Source organism: Diprion similis, chromosome 10, assembly GCF_021155765.1.
Source record: "Diprion similis isolate iyDipSimi1 chromosome 10, iyDipSimi1.1, whole genome shotgun sequence".
Classification (NCBI taxonomy): Eukaryota; Metazoa; Arthropoda; class Insecta; order Hymenoptera; family Diprionidae; genus Diprion; species Diprion similis.
Genome location: NC_060114.1, coordinates 8169603 through 8189213, shown reverse-complemented (window position 1 = coordinate 8189213; position 19611 = coordinate 8169603). Strand labels below are relative to the sequence as shown.

The 19611-nt window shown below is 38.2% G+C and overlaps 5 protein-coding genes across 6 annotated transcripts; 2 read left to right on the top strand and 3 right to left on the bottom strand.

Annotated features, from left to right (window-relative positions):
* The first annotated feature begins 405 nt into the window (after window positions 1-405).
* Window positions 406-10455, top strand: LOC124410886 (villin-1). The gene is made up of 10 exons (XM_046889585.1): window positions 406-410; window positions 4373-4419; window positions 5872-5967; window positions 6111-6227; window positions 6877-7220; window positions 7711-8470; window positions 8889-9075; window positions 9169-9417; window positions 9604-9900; window positions 9967-10455. Exons 2-10 carry the CDS (start codon window positions 4402-4404, stop codon window positions 10326-10328), a joined length of 2430 nt encoding a protein of 809 aa, XP_046745541.1. The 5' UTR covers window positions 406-410; window positions 4373-4401; the 3' UTR covers window positions 10329-10455.
* Window positions 637-1674, bottom strand: LOC124410890. Its single transcript, XM_046889588.1, has 2 exons — window positions 1510-1674; window positions 637-1217 (listed from the first exon to the last, which is right to left on the bottom strand). Exons 1-2 carry the CDS (start codon window positions 1648-1650, stop codon window positions 750-752), a joined length of 609 nt encoding a protein of 202 aa, XP_046745544.1. The 5' UTR covers window positions 1651-1674; the 3' UTR covers window positions 637-749.
* LOC124410889 (proteasome subunit beta type-7) lies at window positions 10401-12359 on the bottom strand. The gene is made up of 4 exons (XM_046889587.1): window positions 12192-12359; window positions 11588-11767; window positions 11200-11515; window positions 10401-10812 (listed from the first exon to the last, which is right to left on the bottom strand). Exons 1-4 carry the CDS (start codon window positions 12251-12253, stop codon window positions 10537-10539), a joined length of 834 nt encoding a protein of 277 aa, XP_046745543.1. The 5' UTR covers window positions 12254-12359; the 3' UTR covers window positions 10401-10536.
* A 330-nt stretch (window positions 12360-12689) lies between these two features.
* On the top strand, window positions 12690-15398 carry LOC124411585 (dTTP/UTP pyrophosphatase). Its single transcript, XM_046890796.1, has 4 exons — window positions 12690-12891; window positions 13757-13998; window positions 14921-15067; window positions 15197-15398. The coding sequence occupies exons 1-4, from the start codon at window positions 12802-12804 to the stop codon at window positions 15327-15329; spliced, it is 612 nt and encodes a 203-aa protein (XP_046746752.1). The 5' UTR covers window positions 12690-12801; the 3' UTR covers window positions 15330-15398.
* Window positions 15399-16957: 1559 nt separating this feature from the next.
* On the bottom strand, window positions 16958-19600 carry LOC124411583 (cytochrome b5 type B). 2 transcript variants are annotated; one of them, XM_046890794.1, is made up of 2 exons: window positions 18607-18896; window positions 16958-18133 (listed from the first exon to the last, which is right to left on the bottom strand). In XM_046890794.1, the coding sequence occupies exons 1-2, from the start codon at window positions 18732-18734 to the stop codon at window positions 17572-17574; spliced, it is 690 nt and encodes a 229-aa protein (XP_046746750.1). In that variant the 5' UTR covers window positions 18735-18896; the 3' UTR covers window positions 16958-17571. The 2 variants fall into 2 exon arrangements, with proteins under 2 accessions (XP_046746750.1, XP_046746751.1); XM_046890795.1 differs by lacking the exon at window positions 18607-18896 and adding an exon at window positions 19207-19600 and having other exon boundaries at window positions 16961-18133.
* Window positions 19601-19611: the final 11 nt, after the last annotated feature.

Below are 19611 nucleotides of genomic sequence, written 5' to 3'. Positions count from 1 at the left end.
TTTTTTGTTTTTTTTCTTAGTCTCTTTACCATTGTTTAAAAGACATGCTAATAATATAATCATCGGTGGTATCTAGAGCATCTGATTACTTTACCTTCTCAGAGAGAATTAACTCTTTGCTTGAATCAGAGATTATTCTATAGTTTTGTCGAAGATCAATCGTTATATGTTAATAATTTTACTTTTCACTGGTTTTGAGTCTTTATTTTGGATTGGATTGCTGATTCTGCAAGATTTTAGGTTCGAACAAATCGACATTGAGAAGAAGGCTGAGTAAATCTGATTTCTGGTTTATAATTCCACTACCATGCATTTTTTTTTACTAACTTTTGGCAGTATATTTATTAGTTGAAAATGAAAGTACTTCGTAGATCATTTTCTTCACACGATTTTATCACATTTAGAATTTGGTTGTTTCTATCCGTAATGCTTATCCGTTTTATTCGTTTTTATTTCTACTCAAAGTTCAATTGAATAAAATAATCACCCACAATGCATAGCTATGAAATACGCCGAAAATAAAATCTCAAGGAAATAAATATATATTACATATAATTTGAAAAAGACGGCAAGTATTGTTAAAAAAAAAAAAAAAAAAGTATTCGTAACAATTGAAAGATAAAATTTAAAGAAAAATAATTTAAAAGAAAAACACTATAAACAAAGCATAAAATCCGTCGATTATAAAGTACATTTCAAACTTTGAACAATTAAAATTCCAATCTTCCTTTCGCTTTCCAATTATTCGTCTACTCGATACTTGCTACTCCTGCCGCTGCCATTGCATCTCGTTTATCTCGATTACCGATAAGCAACATAGAACTGGAACCGGAAACTTCGGACGATATTCGAGTCTTCCGCTTGCGAGCGAGTCGCACGGACTTCCACAGCCACATTCTCGAGTCCTTTTTCCAGTACGGCGCGACGTCTTCCGGGGCCTGTTTGGTGCCCTGATAATTCAGGATTTCGGGACCGTGTATGACTAAACGCAACGACGAAAGTTCCCGCGTTCTAAAACCTCCGACAGGACCGCTCTGCTCCAGACACCCGCAAGGACACCGCTGGCGCTGGGATCCTTCCACAGGATTTTCCGGTGGCAACATGTTGCATCTCGACTTAAACCTGTCCTGCGATATGGAATCGGCACTCAGCCGCAGACCCTCGAAGGCCGATGCGAAATTCCCTGAATCCTTGATGCCAGTTGTCCTTTTCTCAGCCTAGAAAATTCCCCATTTTATTAAAAATTATCTCAGTTGGGAATAGAAATTTTTATTTTTATCCGTACGATTATAGTTTTAGAATATGTGTATACTTAAAAAATTTGGAGTCAAAAATATTTAACGAAGTTTCAAAGTTTAAAGCATAAAATTCCATATTTAACTGTCAAATTTCGAGACATCTGCATAAAGACATCGAGAGGTTTGAATCGACTTGTAGAATTTCAGAATCACCTTTACGTGGACAGTTTACGTATAAAATAATTCTACGTACAATTTTCAACTGACAAACCTGATGAATATTCTTATAACCGCAGCACCAGTTAAGGTTTGAAAAACCTTCGTTATCGGTTGACGTTTCGTTCGTCGACGTCGAGATGGAAATAAGACTGAGTGATTTTCGCTCCAATACCGATTCGCATAGATTTCTCATGTATTTATTATATTATAAACGCAATGATAATATGATTTTAATATAACCGTGAAGAAAAAAATATTTCAGGATCAAAAATTGAAGTGTTATATCGAGATGTAAAAAAAAAAAAAAAATACGCGATGCAGCCGATCGTGGATACGTGGAGGAAGATTTCTGTGTTACAACGCTTAACTCCTTTTTTCTTCTTTCTGCCCTCCGGAATATATCCCGTAAATTTTACCCATCACAGTATTACATTTTACCTACATATATTGACACATTGCATCCATGAAATAATGCGATCAAATAATCGATGAATACAACGCAGATGATACATGCAGATTTTCGTTTTTTTTTTTCGACGATAGTGTGACTTTGCTTTCCGCGATTGATAGACGAGAAGCCAATTGTTTATTAGCTTGACTTTTGATTTTGTTGTAAAAATTCTTAATTGCGAAAATTCATATCTGACTAAATTAAATATTAATTATAGTCATACTTACACCTGCATGAAAAGGTCAGTATTTTTTTTTTTTTTTTTGTAATCACTCAATGTTAAGCGAATGAAAAGATAAAGATATCCTTAAAGAGTGATAATCGATTTTCTAACTTACTGCAACGAATGCGTACATTCTTTCGAATCTGTAAATCAAATGGAAGAAAAGAAAAAAAAAACCAACTCATACTGTTCTTAGTTTTAAATGAACATGTATAAGTTTTTTTTTCTTGTACAATATTGTTTCTCTTTTGTTTTTCCGTCATAAACTGTTTCCCAACATTACAATTGGGATATAAATAATACCTTCAATGCCTTCAAATACTGTTCAGAACGAATGAAAACCCTGGTGAAAATGATTTCTACGATTTTTAATAAATTTTTAAGGAAATTGCAACATTTCGTATTACTTCGTACAAAATTGTATACATGCACAGTTTTTCATAAAGAATTGTTAATTTATTTTAAAAATAGTACTAGCTTGTAGATTTCTTACTGAAAAAATAGTTTTTTCATGAAAATCTACAAATTTTTATGACAAACTACGCATATGTAAAATTTTGAGGGAAAACAATTTTTTGAATTGTACGAAATATCTCAATTTTCCTAGAAATTCGTTAAAAAAAAACTAGAAATCATTTTCATTATGGTTGATCATTTTTTCCCTGGTGAAAATTTCTACTTTACTACGAATTTTTACAGAAATTGGAGAAACATTTCGTATTATTTCGTACGAAATTCTATACATATATAATAAATTTGTTTCGTAAAGAATAGTTAATTTAATTTGAAAATAGTACTAGCTTGTAGATTTTCTGTTGAAAAAAGAAAATTTTTATAAACAAACTATGCATATTTAAAATTTTGTGGAAAAACAATTTTTTGAATTGTACGAAATATCCCAATTTCCTTAAAAAAAAAAATCGTTAAAAATCGTATAAGAAATCATTTTCACCAGGGACGACGACAAAATTCAAACTGTGGCCCACATAAGCATATTTTCCTGATACTCCGTCGCTGGACTCCCACAAATCGAGCTGCCGGTGCTTCTTCACGGATGGTTGCCCCGAGTTCCGGGCCGACTTCCGGACGGCTGGCAGGCAGGCAGAAAGGCAGGTATGTGAGTACAACAGGGTGCTTCTTTCTTTTCGAAGCCCGCTTTGTACATGTACGTACATGCGATACGTGGTTCCTACTGTATAACGCAAGGTGTGGAAACACCGACGAATGGAAGGCAAACGATCGACGGTCGTCGCGCTGCTGCTGCTGCTGCTGCCGGCTCAGACCTCAGTCGCAGTTTATTTCATCTGGCGGTCGGGCCAGACGTCCATGTCCTGCTCAGGACTCGGTGTTGAAATCCTTTATTCGCAGTACCTACTTGCAATTTGGTGTCGTAATCGCGAGTTTCGTCGTCTCTGATGCGAGGAAAAATATTTTTTTTTAATACCATGAATTATCCATTTTTTTCTTATATTTTTATTTGGTATTGCTTGGATTCAGAAAAAATTTATACTTAATTTGCTTGGTTCGAAGAAATTTTTTGTATCAAAACTGATTTTTTTTTTTTTTTTTTTTTTTTTTTTTTTAAATTTACAACAGTTTCATTCGTCGAGAAGTTTATCGAACAATAATTGTATAGGTATGATTAATTAATACTGATCAAGGTGTGAATAATCGTTGAGCGATTAAAATTTTTTATTGGACAATTTCTTTCATTTTTTGTGCTCGAGACGAGCAAAAACATATAGTTTCAATGTTTGTGTTTTTGCGCACGCGTTATCTCATCTATCAAATTTTAATTTTCTATATGACCGTGTCCAATTTTCTATCATTATCACTATCGCTATATTATTACTGTTTTTACAACTTACATCTATCAATAGAAATTTTTTTCTTTCGATGATTTTTTTTGCACCTTCTCTTTGTTTTCAACAATTGGATAAACGTCGATGTATATTACTGATTATGTACTGGACTTATCACGTTGATTTCACTATTTTCTGTATTTCCTTCCTTCTCTTCTGTTCTCGTTAATTACTTTGAAGATAATTCTTATTGATCGATTAATTTAATAATTAACTGCCGTGAATTATTATATATAACAGACGCGTTATTTATATGCTGTAGATACTGGTGTCTTCTTTGTCGATTCCTTAACTACATGACCGTGACAATAATATTAATATTAGTAATAATAATAACGACAACAGCAACAATAAACCTCATAAAACCATTTTACTCCAGCAGAAATTATATCAACCAGAATTAATACCATGGGCTTCCTTACGCAGGTGAGATTAACGATATCTTTAATTTTCTTCGGCCCTTCATTCTCCACTTCTTTCTCTCTCTTTCTTGTTCGCGACGAACGATGCGGATGGAATGAAAATCGTTGTTACGGTGCAGAATTGACGAATTTTGCAATTCTTCTTTCTTTCACTTTCGTATCTTCTACTTGTCAATCATCGCAAAAAAATTATTCGTAATAAGTATTCGTAGAAAGCGAAATACAATATGTATATATAAATAAATTTTCAACAGGTGAACAAAATTTTTCTGTTTTACTAGGCTTCTATAAGGTATGCGGAACATACCAGTTGCGGGTATGAATTATCTCGCACATATAGAATAATACACTTGAAACGTTTCCTGCCTCGATAGGTCACATTCATACAATTCGTTTGAGCGCTTTGAATAGCATGTATAGGTGCATGTAGGTGTGTCCATTGCCTCATTACCCACGCACGTACACATGTCTTTATAATAGGAAATATACAGGTATACAATGTACTCAGGTATAAGTTTAATCGTGGCAAGTTTCTTCTAAAATTTTTTGCTGAATTATTCACGTAGCATGTGGATCAATTTATTTTGTTGTAACGTCTTATTATTGGTATAACAGTTGTCGATAATTTGGCAAATGAAATGAGTGAAAATTTGATGAAAGAAATAAAAAAAAATTAGAGGAGTCTGTAAGAAATTAATTATACAAGTCTGGGAATAAGTCGTAAAAACATAACTCTTATTGAAAAAAAAAATTTGAGACGTCTTGGTTTGTTTCGAAACGTTCATACAAGCCGCATTGTAGATCTGGTTTCTCGCGATGTAGGCGATCTCTAAAAAGAAAAAACGTAACAAAAAGTGATCTATATAGGAAGAAAGAAGAAGAGTAAAACAAAGTGAAATGAGTAAAAAGGAGACTGTAGATTGAGGAGGAGCAGGATCAACGTCGTGATCCTTTTTACTCTGTGTTACGCGTATACAATATATATATATATATTGTATTATTATCATTATATCGGTATATTATACTTGCGGACTAACGGTCGACGTTAGATATACTGTGGACTATGTATTTATCAGTCGCATATATAGACTGATTTACAAAAAGAGGTGAAAACCAGGTTTCAGATACGGATTTTCCCGTTATAAGCAGAAATACACATCACAAGTCCCTAAAAAGTATCTGAAAACATCGAACGAAGTTAAATTTTTATCTACATCGTTTGATATAATATTAAGTTGATTCAATTCGTCAGAGACGTCGAAACACGTTTTTTAAGTCTGGATAAACTTTGAGACTAAAAAGTCTTTTGTAGACTAAAATTTTCTTCAAGGCGTCTAAAGATGTTTTTTCGGTGTTGTTCGGAAAAGAATGACTGCCTCAAAATTAAAATCTTGACAATTTCCGAGAAGTTTTGTCATCGAATTCACTCGCTCATCCACTTTGTCATTTTTTTCAGGATAACAGAAGCTGCTGTTCCGAAGATTCTGTGAGCAGCGATGTGTTCCGCAGCATACCGAAGCATGCGGTGGTATTTTACGTGTGGAGAATCGAGGTGAGGTCATGTTCCACACATGTGCAATTATCTACTCCACATTTCACGCTTGTGACTCGAGTCCTCCAAGAGGCTCGGTAGAGTCTCGCGCCCTGCAAATACCGACACACTGTATGTACATCCGCATCATCTTGCCACGACAGGGTCTAGGTGCTGTTGCTGTACCCCGTAACAAGATCGGATTATTCCTCACAAACGCCGCCTACATCGTTTATGCAGTCACTCCAAAAGGCGGGACTTTCCCTTATCCAGGAATACCGGTAAGTCGGAGGACAATTTTTGAATTTCGAACGATTCGAACGATGTTTCGGATTAACCTCGAATATCGATTGTTATTGTGCATCAAAGTCTTTCTCACAAGGAACGTCAGTTTGCTGTCCCCCTCTGATTTCTTTGAGACTCATGTATGTTGTGGAATATTAAAAACTAAGAGACACGTGTTTTTTTTAAATGCGGAAAAACGGTTTAGAGGGGTGAAAACGACCCTCAAAGATAGGCAACCAACGAGATGATTTCTTGATGCGCGCTTGATGGACTTGAGTGAAACCAACGCTAAAATGTTTTTTTAATGAATGGGAACTTCAGCGTTAGTTTGATTCAAATCCATCAAGCCCATCAGGAAATCACCTCGTTGAGTGCCCATCTTTGAGGGTTGTTTTTACCCCTCTAAACAGTTTTTCCGCATAAAAAAAAAAAATATGTATCTCTTAGTTTTCAATGTTCTACAAGATACGTTAGTCTCAACAAAATCATAGGTGGACACCAAACTGATATTCCTTGTCAAAATCTTGTAACACCTGGAAAATCGATGGTACGTATTAAACACTTGGAACTTATTGTATTCAGGGAATTTGACTCTTAGTGGAAAAAAAATCGTAGCAAAAAACTGAAAGACTGTATCTATTTCAGAGCAAAGACATCAAGGGGCCGGTGATTCGAGCGGTCCATTTCTGGATCGGAGGAGCTTGCGAAGCGACTGTTGCCGGAGGGGCGGCGCTGAGGGCGGCGGAACTAGACGCTCAAGTTTCGGCGACGATTCTCCATCGGGAAGCAGAGGGTCGGGAAAGTCCGAGGTTCCTTGCCTACTTCAGGGACAAACTAGTCGTGGAAAGGAACCGACCCGAGGGTCTGACCACATGTTGCAGTCTCCACCGAGTCACGGGATTGACGATACCGGTTATTACCGAACTCGAAGAAGTCGCTTGGGAACATTTTTCGTCCCGCGATGTTATGCTTTTGGATTTTCACTCGAGGTAAGTATCTAAAACATACTCCAGTCATTCGGCAATCCCGGGGGAAATTTTTTTAATTTTTTTTGTTTTTCGGTAGGGTCTTGCACGGTAAATCTGTTCAGAGAAGTGTCAAGACCGTTTTTAGAAACTAAAAAATAAAAAACTGAAATCGCGTCTAATAGCACGAAGAGCTTATAAATTCGTTAAAGTTTGTTGAAATTCGTCGAAATCCTAATATAAAAAAACTTATATCGAATATTTTAAAGTCTGAAATATTTTGGAGTTCGTTGAAATTTTGATGTGTTTTGGAAATTCTTTTGATATCATTTACCTCCACGTAATATCTTTTACTATCTTTGAATTCATTCAGGGGTGATATCATACAGATTTTTTTTTTTGAATCTCTCCCTCCATTTTTTGCGTGAATAAAATTCGAGGAATGTATTCCAAAAGAGAGAAAAAAAAAATTGACCCAACTAAGCATGTCTTATCGACTTTTCTTCATCCGAAGAGGAGTGATCTTCCTCTGGATCGGATCATCGGCTCTTCCACTGCACAAAAAGCACGCCGCGAAGATAGTGGAGCTTCGGAAGGAAAACAACAATGGTCGAGTGGTGATGGTGGACGATGGTTACGAGCAAACGATGGGACGGGAGGACAGAGCTTTATTCGACAGCGTGTTGGCCCCGGATTCGAGGGTTGTGATGCCGGGGCGAACGGGGTCTACGGGGTCACCGAGTCCTATAAAGCTGTACAAATGTACGGAGCAGTCGGGTAAGTACAAAGTCGCGGAGCTGAAGTCGGGCCCGATTTTCCGTGCCGATTTGTCCCCGGAATCGGTCTTCCTTATCGACCGAGGCGAGGCAGGAGTTTGGGCCTGGGTCGGGCGGGAAGTCAACGCAAGGGAGAAACTCGAGGCCGTCAGAAACGCCCGTGGATTCGTCAAGAAGAAGGGATACTCCTCGGCTACGCCCGTCGCTCGCGCCGTTGACGGACACGAACCATCGGAGATGAAATCTCTCCTCCGAGGATGGGACTCCGAGAAAAAAAGGGCCCTCATTTTGCCCTCCTATTTTGAACCCGATTATATGGCCGAACGGCCCAGGATGGCCGCGGACTGCCAACTCGTCGATGACGGATCTGGCGATAGGACCTTTTGGAAGGTCGCCAAGAGCGACGTCACCTCGTTTCGTGACGCAGGAATTTACTACGCTGAGGCCTGCTACGTCATGCAGTATAGATACGGCGCCGGGAGGAAGAGTCGAGTTATAGTGAGATATCCTCCTCTTTTTCCTCAGTTTGTTCAGCTTTCATTGTGACATAATGACTTTTGTGTGTGTGTGTCGGAAAATTTTTTACCGTGAGGGCCTGTTTTGAGAATTCTCAATCATTTTTCGTCACGATATTCCACACCAAACGACACTTGGTTTTCACTGAAATCTCATCACATCTTACAATTACTTAATATGGAAATTCGTTTTTCACTTAATTCGAGTCAGTAATATTGTTCTAAATTAGTCTTACATGAATCTCGACTATTTTCTGAAAGTAAGAGTTCCCTAAAAGCATTTTAAACGAATTTCAAGAATCCTTATTGACTCCAAACGGAAATTCTTGTCAGTCTGCGACTTAGAGTTTCAACAGTTTCAACAGTTTCAACATAATTCTAATTTTGATCATCATTTGCAGGTTTATTGTTGGAAGGGTGCGCATTCGTCCAGTGTGGATAGAGAAGCTGCCCTGGAATTTGCATGTAAATTAATTGAAGAATCTTGCGGTCAGTTGGTGGTAGCATCGCAGGGTCGAGAGCCGCCTCACCTGCTGCAAATATACGGTGGAAAATTGACCATTCTGTCCGGTCAACACAGAGACAAACGTACATTGAACATTCCGATTAACTGTACCGTGTCAAGATCCAGAAATGAAATATTGTGAGGATGAATAATTAGCTTTTCTTCGAATTTCACAGCCCCGAAAAAGTACCTCGTCAGGGTGCTTGGCTCCACTCCATACACCTCGAAGGCCGTCGAGCGACCACTTAGGTCTAGCAGCCTCGACTCCAGCGGGGTTTTCATCCTCTTTTCAGACTCACCTGTCGTCTGGTGCGGAGGGCGAAGCACCGGAGACTCGAGAGAAGCTTCGAGACGTTTGGCGTCCAGCACAACTCCGCTGATAGCCGAGGGAAAGGAGGACGATGGGTTTTGGGCGCAGCTTGGAGGTAGGAAGACTTTCTTTAAGGGGTTATCCTTAGCTGTGACGAGCATCGAAGCAGGCAAATAGTCAGAAATTACTTTTGATTAAACTATACTGATGCGATATAAATCATTTTTTGATATCAACTCATGTACATTTAATTTCACATTTCACCTTGTAAAAAAATCTGGTCAATTCGCACAACTTTCAGGGCGAAGTGTCTACTCAACAGAAACGGTTGACATCGTTGAGGAGTGCGAAAAACGACTTTATCACTGTCAGGTGGAGGACGCAGCCTTCGTAGGTCAGGAAATCCTGGGATTTGGACAGGCCGCGTTGCTGCCCGAGGCGGCGTGGCTCTTGGACACGGGAAACACGATTTGGGTATGGCTGGGCGATTGGTCGACGGTAAAAACGGTCAAGGAGTGCGTTGAAATGGCGACGGTATTTCTATACACACACCCAGCTAGTCGGGATCGGAACACGACGATCACAGTGATCAGACAAGGTGGGGAAAAGACACAGAAATGGGCTCGAACATGGAATTTTATGCCGAATTTGAACCTTTTCGCAGGTTTCGAACCGCCAACGTTCATCGGCCTCTTCGAGAATTGGAATCACAACTCGCTCAGGGATTACCAGAGCTTCAACGCTCTGAGAAGTTCACTTTTGGACAAGCAAATGGCGGGGCCAACTAGCGGTAACGAAGCCGAGGAAAAGGAAGCGATGTCGAATTTCGACAACTTGGTCAAATACCCATTGAAAATGCTGAAGAATGAGCCAGAAAATTTGCCAGCCGGCGTAGATGTAGAACGGAAAGAGATGCACTTGACGCATGACGATTTTTTAGCGGTATTCAAAATCCAACCGTCGGAATTTGAGAAATTACCCGCGTGGCGGAGGCAGAGACTGAAACAGGCCGCCGGACTGTTTTAAAACCTTACGAATCAGCACTCGAGAATATTTTTTTAACGTGTTTTGTCGACGTTTAAAGGTTATAGACCAGAGTCAGAGTATGATTGAAATTTATTTCCAGATATTTAATACAAAAACGGAACAAAACGGACGATTAATCCTTGTTTTTTTTCTTATATAATTTTAAATGGTTGTTTTCACGTTCTTTACTCCCCTATCGTCCTTCCGTTCACGACGACGTGTCCATCGACTCCTGCTCGATCCTGCGGATCACAGTCTTCTCGATTATTACAGGACGCACGACCTTGCTCAGCACAGCCGTCGTGCCCCGCTTGTAGCGGTACGATCCCTGCTTCTGTCCCTTCTTGTTGGCCACGTCAAAAGGCCGTATATAGTCAACCGAACCCTTTCGGATCACGCAGACGTCTACGTTCGATCCTGAGCCCAAATCGTTGAAGATACCAGCTCTGATTGCGTCCGCGACGAGATTTTTACCCTCTTCCTCCTGGTAAAGAACAGAGCGATAGAAATCAGAAACAATCGAAGTAGCGTGAAGTTCTGATATCAATGTTTGAAATAATGGTTTTTTGAATCGCTGCGTTCGATTCGGGGTCGCAGAATTTCATAATTCTAAATGGCTGACCCTGAAATCAAAAAGTGATGCAATCGCCCCGACGGTTTTAAAAGCCTCACAAACATATCCTGACCTCAGAATTACAATAACGTTAGGATGGAATTCAAAAACGTTCAAAATAGCGTTTAGAATAATAGTCCGACATATCAGATTGTGCGGTTTTCAATTCAAAAACTTTTTAGACTCCTCAGGCAAAAAAAAAGATACGGGAATCAACTACGTTAAAGAAAAATATACACAAAGAAACTTGATACCCACTGTAAGGTTCGGCTTCCATTTGCTCTCAAACACGGACATAGCAGCGAGAGATCCGGATCCCATTGTGCAGTATGGTAATTTGTCAGTTGACCCATGAGGATATATGCAGTGGAGATGGGGTCCTTTCAGATCGACACCGCCGAGGACAAGGGCAGCCCCAATGTGTCCTTGGTGACGGAACAGCAGTTGCTTCAGCATCGTGTTGGCTGTTTCAACAGGTACGACACGACCGGTGTTGAGGCGATGCAACTCTAGCTGACTCGCTATCATCTGCGTCGTCATTTCGGTGTCAGCTGCTGTTCCAGCACCACAGCAACTGACATGATAAAAGTTTTGTTATGCACTTAATTCAACCCGACTCCAAAGCTCTCGCCTTCGTTATACTCACTACATATTTTGAGCCAAGAAGTGAATCTTGCTGCAGTTCTTATCCGATACGATCGTATCCTCCGTTGCTCTGGTGTCTGCACCAAGGATGACACCATCCTTGAATACTATACCGACAATTGTCGTTCCGGTCTTCGTTGCCTTTGGAGCTGCGTATCCTTTCTGGGCAAGGAACGCATTTCTATGGAAATGAAACAATTGTTGTAGATATAATCGGTTCCGTTGTTGATGGCTTTGTAGTAATACTCCAGCTCTTACCAAACACCGAGTGTTCAGAAAGTTTTTGAGATTTTGCACCACAGGCCAGAATGTATAATTATTGATACAATTCGATTCATTCGAAAAGTGGTATAAAAATTTACTAGCATTCACTCATTTTGAGAGCACTTCGAGAAAGCGTACTTCAAATATGCTTGTGGAAAATTATGTTCAGAAAATTGAGGTTAGGTAGTCAGTTTGTTGCTTTTCGTGACACAGCAACATTGCATTTAGATGAACCACGAAATGCGATTAGTTTGGTGCATTCGTGATCAGATGGGAGGGATTGAAGCTTTGGAATGAATTCTGAACGCTGGGCGTCTCTTTACATATTTTAAGCTTCTCACCTCTGACAGTTATCGAACGAAAAACCGGGCGCAGGAATGTTGGGGATCAGAAGAGACGACATGATGTATCTTTTTGGTTAAAATACTGACACAACATACGCGCAGTCGCTTTGTGACTGACAACGACTGGCAAGTCAAGGTGTTTACAAGCCCACCAATCTAATGGAATCAAAGTCCCTATGACAATCGCATCCCGAACAGTTGATCAGTCTTCGATTACTCTAGGGCTCATTTCTGGTGTACAAACTCAATGTATTTTTTACTAACTCTAATAATACATGCAATTATTTCCAGCAACTTCAATTTTTTTTCTGCGTAAGAAATCAAGCATTACATAGATAGATTAGCATTTGATTGATTGGAGTTCATGTGTAGGATTCCTCGTAATTGTAGCTTCTTTTTAGCTATTGATTTAAAATTCCAAGGTTGGTACAGCTGGAAAATATGAAAATATATGTCCAAGTAAGCAGCATGCGCACTTATCTATATATCAGAGGCTAGAGCTACGTGGATATAACCTAGTAGCTGATTTCAGCATTCGATAAGATAAAATTGAGGAAAATCAACATAGTAGACGAATTTTTGTTAGAAAAATTAATTTACCACCAACATGCTGGAACCAACGAAACAGATTCTACAAGCCGGGCGTATTATTCTAGCCAGCGGCTCTCCAAGGCGGAAAGAGATAATCGAGAATTTGGTGAGTGGATGAGAATGTAGTACAATCCATTGAAATGTGTTAGAAACATGCACACGCCTCAACGCCATGCTGCTTATTTTAGCGCTCTCTAGTGGCTTTTTCGTGAAATATCGTAGTTTCGAACGGGGTTTCGAAGTATGGCAAGATCGTTCAGATCGGGAAAAAAATTGAACAGTTTAACCCTTCGTGGTCACACACACACGAAATGAATACGTTTTTGAACGTGCAGCATGCTACTATTTTTTCCTGGAAGTATTACACATAAGGAGTATCACCTCCAAATTTTACTTGAAAATATAATAAACTTACAAAGTTATGATTTCAATAGTGAAAGTGTCGTTTTTGCGCATTGACCTTCTCATGATTTATTTAAACATGTCACCATTTTCTTTCTTGTGAATAAACTTTTCGTACATCATCTAAAATGTTCATAACATGTTCCATAATTTTTTGAACCACGTTGGGACGGATAGTTTGGTCACAATACATTTTTGAAAACCGACTGGGTATAATCGATCCAGTATAACCACCGTCGATTGAATTTGGAGGTGTGACCACGAAAGGTTAGAATGGAGGTCGATGTCGATAATCTCATTTTGAAGAACGCAATACGAAATTGGCGGAAAAACTAGCGTAGAGTAAAATGTATAAATGTCTTAATCTACCGCCTAACTTGTTTTTTGTCTGCAACAAGATGCGACTTCGATTCTTTACGAATTATGTGACAATGCATCCTATATTCTCATGCAGCTGCATCGCCAGTGATTGTCACATAATTCGTACGGAATTGAAGTCGCATTTTATGTTTCGGATCGAAAACAAGTCAGCCGGAAGGTTGATTATCCCTTCCTTCTATCATTTTAAGGGATTAAGACCAGAGGTCGTTCCTTCGACGTACGATGAAAATTTAGATAGAGCAAAGTACAAATCGCACGGTGACTACGTCAAGGATTTAGCCTATTTTAAGGTGATCGAAGTTTACGAGAGACTCAAGGACGACGAGGTACAACCTAAACTCGTTATCGGTGCCGACACAATCGTCACCATGGACGAGGTTATCTATGGGAAACCAAAGGATTCAAATGAAGCAATTAAAATGCTGTCGATGTAAGGGTGGTACGGTGCTAAATACGCATACATACGAATGTCAAAAAAAGTCATTTTCTCAATTTACGTTCATTATATTTTCTACGAACGCTGATAATTGTTTACAAAAAGTTTTGTTTCATATAATTGTTCTTTTCTCATTCTTCACATTTATAAAAATTTTATTTTTCTCGCGGCTAGAAGATCCTAAAAGTCGATTTAAGGGGTAACACCACTCTAGCGACCAACAAAAGGCCTAAATTTAACATTTTATTTTGGGAGTATGGAAAACGGAATAGGATTTTTTTCAAAGGCTTCATTTAACACACAGAAGCATGAAAAACAAATGTTTTATTATCATTTTGATGCAAAATGGCGGCGACCTGTAACACCTGAAGCAAAAAGCCAAAAAGTTTTATAACCTACATTCTATTGCCTGTAGACGTGCGTCGGAGTTTTCTTTTTTTTTTTATCAAATTTGGTATAAATAGTGCATTTTTGAAAAATAAATCGATTTTTAGCTAAAAAATAAGCAGTAAATTGTTCATACGAAACAAAGTTTACATTAATTAAAAAAAAACGGCTACGTACTTCTCCAAAGGATATACTTGTAAAGCTGCTCTCAAATTTTCAAACCACTCCATGCAACGCGCAACGGTTCAAGTAATCTGTCCTCCCAGTTTGAAAAAACTGGTTCCTTGAAAAATGCGTTTCAACTCTGTTGTGAAATCGAAAATAGAACCTTTGGTATATTGAAAAAATTGCCACTATAGGGCCAACTGCATATTTTTTTTCGACCCTAAAGTATGGTTTGAGCATAAAAAAAAAACAATTTTCCAAAATACTAGAGTGTGGTTACCCGTAAAGAAAAAAAAAATAGACGAACTATAATAGAATAACAGTTGTTATTAGCATTATTATCATCATTACCAATTGATTTCAGCCTGGCTGGAAAAACGCACACGGTTTACACGGGTGTTTGTTTAAAAACTAACAGCGATGAGGTGAAATTTTACGAAAAGACTGATGTGACATTCGGCGGTATTACACAGGCCCAAATCGAAGCATACGTCAAGACCGGGGAACCCTTGTAATTATATTTTCACGGATAAGTCACTTGCTCAAATATTTATTATTCTCTGGTTTATTGCTTAGTGATTGTATAATTCAATAACCCCTTGATCGATGTTTTTTCTCATTAGCAATGTATGTGATACAGGGATAAAGCTGGGGGATATGGGATTCAAGGCTTCGGTGGCTGTCTTGTTGAGAAGATAAACGGGGATTTTTTTACCGTAATGGGGCTTCCCGTTTACATGCTGACGAAGAATTTAAACGAACTTTACAACTGAAATTATTCTTATGTTTCTTGATATTGGAAACAGAGGGAGAAAGAAAAGATAATTTTTTTTAAAAGCGTCCATACTTTTTTCTCCTACGTAATACAATGATAATAACATCATTTTGTTTATTATTATTTACTATTATCTCCTCTTTTTTGTCCTGTTATACGATCATTTTAGCTACTCATCCACTTTCAATACACGTATGATATTACGTGTAAGTGGAAAAAAAAAAAAAAAAAAAAAAACTGGCTTAACCGCAATCTAAAACTTGATACACATGTCTTCAATTTTCTAATCAATCGGTCGAATATCTGCACCGTTTCTTAAAAAAAAAAGAACAGTAAAATTTCAGTTTATCAATAAACGGCCGGCATGAATAACGCAGAAAAAAACACTCTGCAAAATGAGATTTCCAAGCGGTTCAACGTTTTCTTTTTATATCGTAATTCTTCTTCATGAATTAGAGTTTATGCGGATTATTTGCGGACGGTTGTGGATGGCGAAATAATCTGAAAATTCAATTAACGCGAGAGCGGTTCTAGTGTAATACGTAGAAGATATACGCAATTGCAGATGTATTGAAGACACGAGATAAGGATATATATATATAGTCAGCTGGCGTTTAATCTTTTTATTTTAGTCAACTTTTTTTGTTGTTACCGTGACAGATATAACAAGTATACAGCTGTAAGTCATTATAAAATACATTATGTATCTTCTATGTTAAAATGATAATATTAATCGACTGACGAAATGTTCACCACTTAATGCGAAACAAATGTACAAATCGAAATCTGACATTTGGCAATGCGATGATTTAAACAATAGTAAAACATAAATCGATAAGAACGAAATAAGAATGAACTCGCATTGCACAATTATCTCCCAACAAAGTTACAAATTATACTTAATGATAATATCATCATTACGTTTATTGCTGAAGGAAAAAACGTATTTATGTACAATATATCTACTTTAATATTCTCTTTTCTCTCTTTTTATAATACTGTGCAGCAGTAGTTTATTTTTCCTAGTAACTTTTTCCGTAAATAGCTACTTCCATTCTGATTTCTTTTTTTTTTTTCCACAACTACTTATCGATCAACATCTATACAATCTAAATATCGTATTTAGTATTAGTATTTAAGTACAACAGAAAACATCTGGTTCTCGTGCCGAAACAAAACAGCGTCTATGTAATCAAAAGCCAAAAAGAAAGAGACGCCGCTCGTTTTTACAATATCATATACTCAGTAGGAATAAAAATAAATAGGTGATTAATAAATATAGTAGTTTAAGTATGGTACGACTGATCTCATAATTAAAAAAAAATATCTCCGTTGGTATTATATATAGTTAGATATTCTATCGTGTTAAACTGGTGTCTAAGATTAGGCGACGGGGTTCTGACACATCTGTTGAGGTTTGCATCGAAGAAGACGGTAAGTAGGATGTGTACCAACGGCGCCAAAATACCCTAGATCAATGGCGATTAATTGTCACGACGTTGAATCTTCCTGAGGAAAAAATTGGCGGGACTTTAAATAACTCACACCACAACTATACATGATGGCATTACCGAGCAGGGTAGCGTTCGCCAGAAAAATAATTCCCTAGCAATATAGGGATTTCTTTAGACAGTTGGTACACATCTCACTTAAAGGCTTTAATCTCTAAAAAAGGGGCGTGTCGTAGAAGTTCTCGGCACACCATGTATACTCACACCACGGTACAGAAGCTCCAAAATTGCCTCTCAAAGCTAGTATAATAAATATTCTGTGATGAATTTTTAATTTCTCACTGGTTTAAACCTTCGAGGTCGACCGAATCGATTGACTTATCGATTAAATCAAATTCCGCTCGAAGCGGTATTAATGTAAACAAATATTGACGATTGGTTAACTCACTCGAAAGAAAAAATCATTTCATTATTCGGGGCATGTTTCCTTCGTGAATAAAAAATCGGAGGAGGAGAAAAAATCTTTTTAAAACTGAAAAAATATTTAAAAAAAAGTCTCAAACGTCCGTAAGAGGGAACTAAACATGATTTAAGTAAAAAATCGCTGTCCTCAAATCTGAGAGTCCTTGAACGAGTCATTTTCGCCCCAAAAGTAACTCAAGTAACAAGCGTGGGTCGCGATTGTCAACCGCTCAAATTTTCAGTGGTTTCAATTCTCAAGTGGCAACGGTGAGATGCGAAAACTCTCTCCACCCATTCGCACCTTTCTTCATTTCTCCGGGCTTTCGATCAGTATCCGAAGACCTTGACGCCATCGGCGATTCGGAATATCCTCTCAGAGTGCGGAAGTTCACCGATAAGATATCGCTCGAGGCTTTTTCGCGCGAATTTTGAATGGCCCGTGCCGATGAAAGCGAGAGTCGCATCGCGACCTGCGTACTCAAGAAGGACGTCGTCGCCACCGGGATGATCCCTGATGAAGCTGGTGCAGTCGTACACGTAATCGTAAATCGCAAACCAGCAATCGTCGGGCGTATCGTGCCAGGCGATCTCGTCGAGGGAAATTATCCTCAGCTCTTTACCGGCCTCCAGAGATTCGCCGCTACTTCCGCTTTCCGTTGGGCCTGTCGCTCCTTCCGTTAGACCCAGTTTCACGCACTGAGAATCCACCGCCTCGCTGCTGCTCGGGAGTTTCGCCATCTTTTTGGTCTGCTTGTCGAATTTTTCGACCACTCGCGTGCTCGCCGTTTCTCCCGGTACTTCGACTGACGTGATGCTCAGTATTCTGGCTCCTCCACCGCCGTTCTGAACACCAGCGTCCGGCAATTTCCTCACGTTTAGCATCGCGCTTCTGGATTTGAAAAATTCAGTCAGATTTTAGTTATGGGAATAACATTTATCTTTATGTACTTTTCAAATATCTCTATGCCAAAGAAGAAGAAGAAAATCTCACGGTTATGAAAGCTATTATAGTTTCCGAAACTGTAGCAGCAAATAGAAATTCTTTCATATAATGTTTTAACCATTTTTTCTGGTTACAGAATTTTTTACTTTCGAAACAAATTTCTCTTGAACAATTCTTACTTCATTCGTCTTAGGTATAATTATTAACTTTCAACTGTGATCGTAATTTTTCGATCGTTAAGTGTATATGGAATTTTTATTTATCTTCTCAAAAGAATTTATTTGACCACCAAAAATAAATTTGTCTCAACACCGACAACTTTCGTAACGTTTCCGGTATCATACATTATACACATTTCTAAACTTGTTTCATCTTCGTTCCGGTGAATTTTCTTACAATTTTTACGGAATTTAACCTACGATTCAGCTGATTTTACATCCAAGACAAACGAAGATGGAATCGCATCGAGTTTCTGCTCTAAGGACATCGCGGCGCCTACAACTGGAGTGCGATAACGAAAGGCGGGGAATAAGATTTCACGAGGCATGTTACCTACTGTAATTTCATTACCGGTTTGAAACCCGAAGCATGCGTGAGGGTGTTGCCTTACTAATGCGGTAATCCAATATTCGAGATAATTTTTCCTACTTTTTTGCTCGAATTATTTTTACTTCGTACTTCGACCGGTCAATTGAACCGTTAAATTTCTCATTTTCCCTCTGTTAACTGTATCTTTTTCTTCGTAACAAGATTGGAGAATAACTGTGAAACTTATTCTCACATCGTAAGTGTGAAAATCAGAATTATAGACTTGATTCAAATTTCTAATACCTAATCACTAGCGAAAACAAAAAAGAAACTCAGAGACACACAATCAATACAATCATAAGAATTTCGTGCACTTTGACAAATATTTTCATCACTGTTATTGTTTCTTCCTCTTTTATTATTATAAATCTAGGTACGCAATAATTTTAATAATAGTATCGAATACCGAAATATATGTAAAAAAAATTTACCTGGCAGTTGTTTTGAGGATATTATAAATTTCACAGCGGTCTGATGGTTTACGACGTTTGTAAATTCACTCAGCAACACCGCGTGATTTCGAACGAGACTTGTTCTCTTTGATTTCAGTATTAAGGTTTTTTTGAGCCTTAGTTTTCTCACCAGAAAAACAAAATTCTAATAACACAGAGAAACAAATATCTGCGATAAATTTTGCACAGTTCAATTGTAAGGTTTAACACCAAACGTAATCACGACGAATTGATCAATATTTATTTTTGACACTTGAAGCGCTTGAAGATGATGTGATACGGTTGTGTAAAGAGTGATGAACGCAGTGAGACTTGATCTTCTTTATACGATTCGTTGTAGCGGTGGCTCGTCTCCCACCCTTTATTTCCTCCCTCTTTCTTCCC

Coding starts and splice junctions, on each gene's coding strand:
- LOC124410890 (XM_046889588.1), bottom strand. CDS start 1,650: ATGAGAAATCTATGCGAATCGGTATTGGAGCGAAAATCACTCAGTCTT. Junction 1,218..1,509: donor GTTATAAGAATATTCATCAG/GTTTGTCAGTTG, acceptor GGAATTTTCTAG/GCTGAGAAAAGGACAACTGG.
- LOC124410886 (XM_046889585.1), top strand. Junction 6,228..6,876: donor TCCCTTATCCAGGAATACCG/GTAAGTCGGAGG, acceptor TATCTATTTCAG/AGCAAAGACATCAAGGGGCC. Junction 8,471..8,888: donor GGAGGAAGAGTCGAGTTATA/GTGAGATATCCT, acceptor CATCATTTGCAG/GTTTATTGTTGGAAGGGTGC.
- LOC124410889 (XM_046889587.1), bottom strand. CDS start 12,253: ATGTCGTCTCTTCTGATCCCCAACATTCCTGCGCCCGGTTTTTCGTTC. Junction 11,516..11,587: donor TTCTTGGCTCAAAATATGTA/GTGAGTATAACG, acceptor TTATCATGTCAG/TTGCTGTGGTGCTGGAACAG. Junction 10,813..11,199: donor AATGGAAGCCGAACCTTACA/GTGGGTATCAAG, acceptor GTTCTTTACCAG/GAGGAAGAGGGTAAAAATCT.
- LOC124411585 (XM_046890796.1), top strand. CDS start 12,802: ATGCTGGAACCAACGAAACAGATTCTACAAGCCGGGCGTATTATTCTA. Junction 12,892..13,756: donor AAGAGATAATCGAGAATTTG/GTGAGTGGATGA, acceptor TATCATTTTAAG/GGATTAAGACCAGAGGTCGT. Junction 15,068..15,196: donor GTCAAGACCGGGGAACCCTT/GTAATTATATTT, acceptor TATGTGATACAG/GGATAAAGCTGGGGGATATG.
- LOC124411583 (XM_046890794.1), bottom strand. CDS start 18,734: ATGCCTCGTGAAATCTTATTCCCCGCCTTTCGTTATCGCACTCCAGTT. Junction 18,134..18,606: donor GATGTAAAATCAGCTGAATC/GTAGGTTAAATT, acceptor TTTCAAATCCAG/AAGCGCGATGCTAAACGTGA.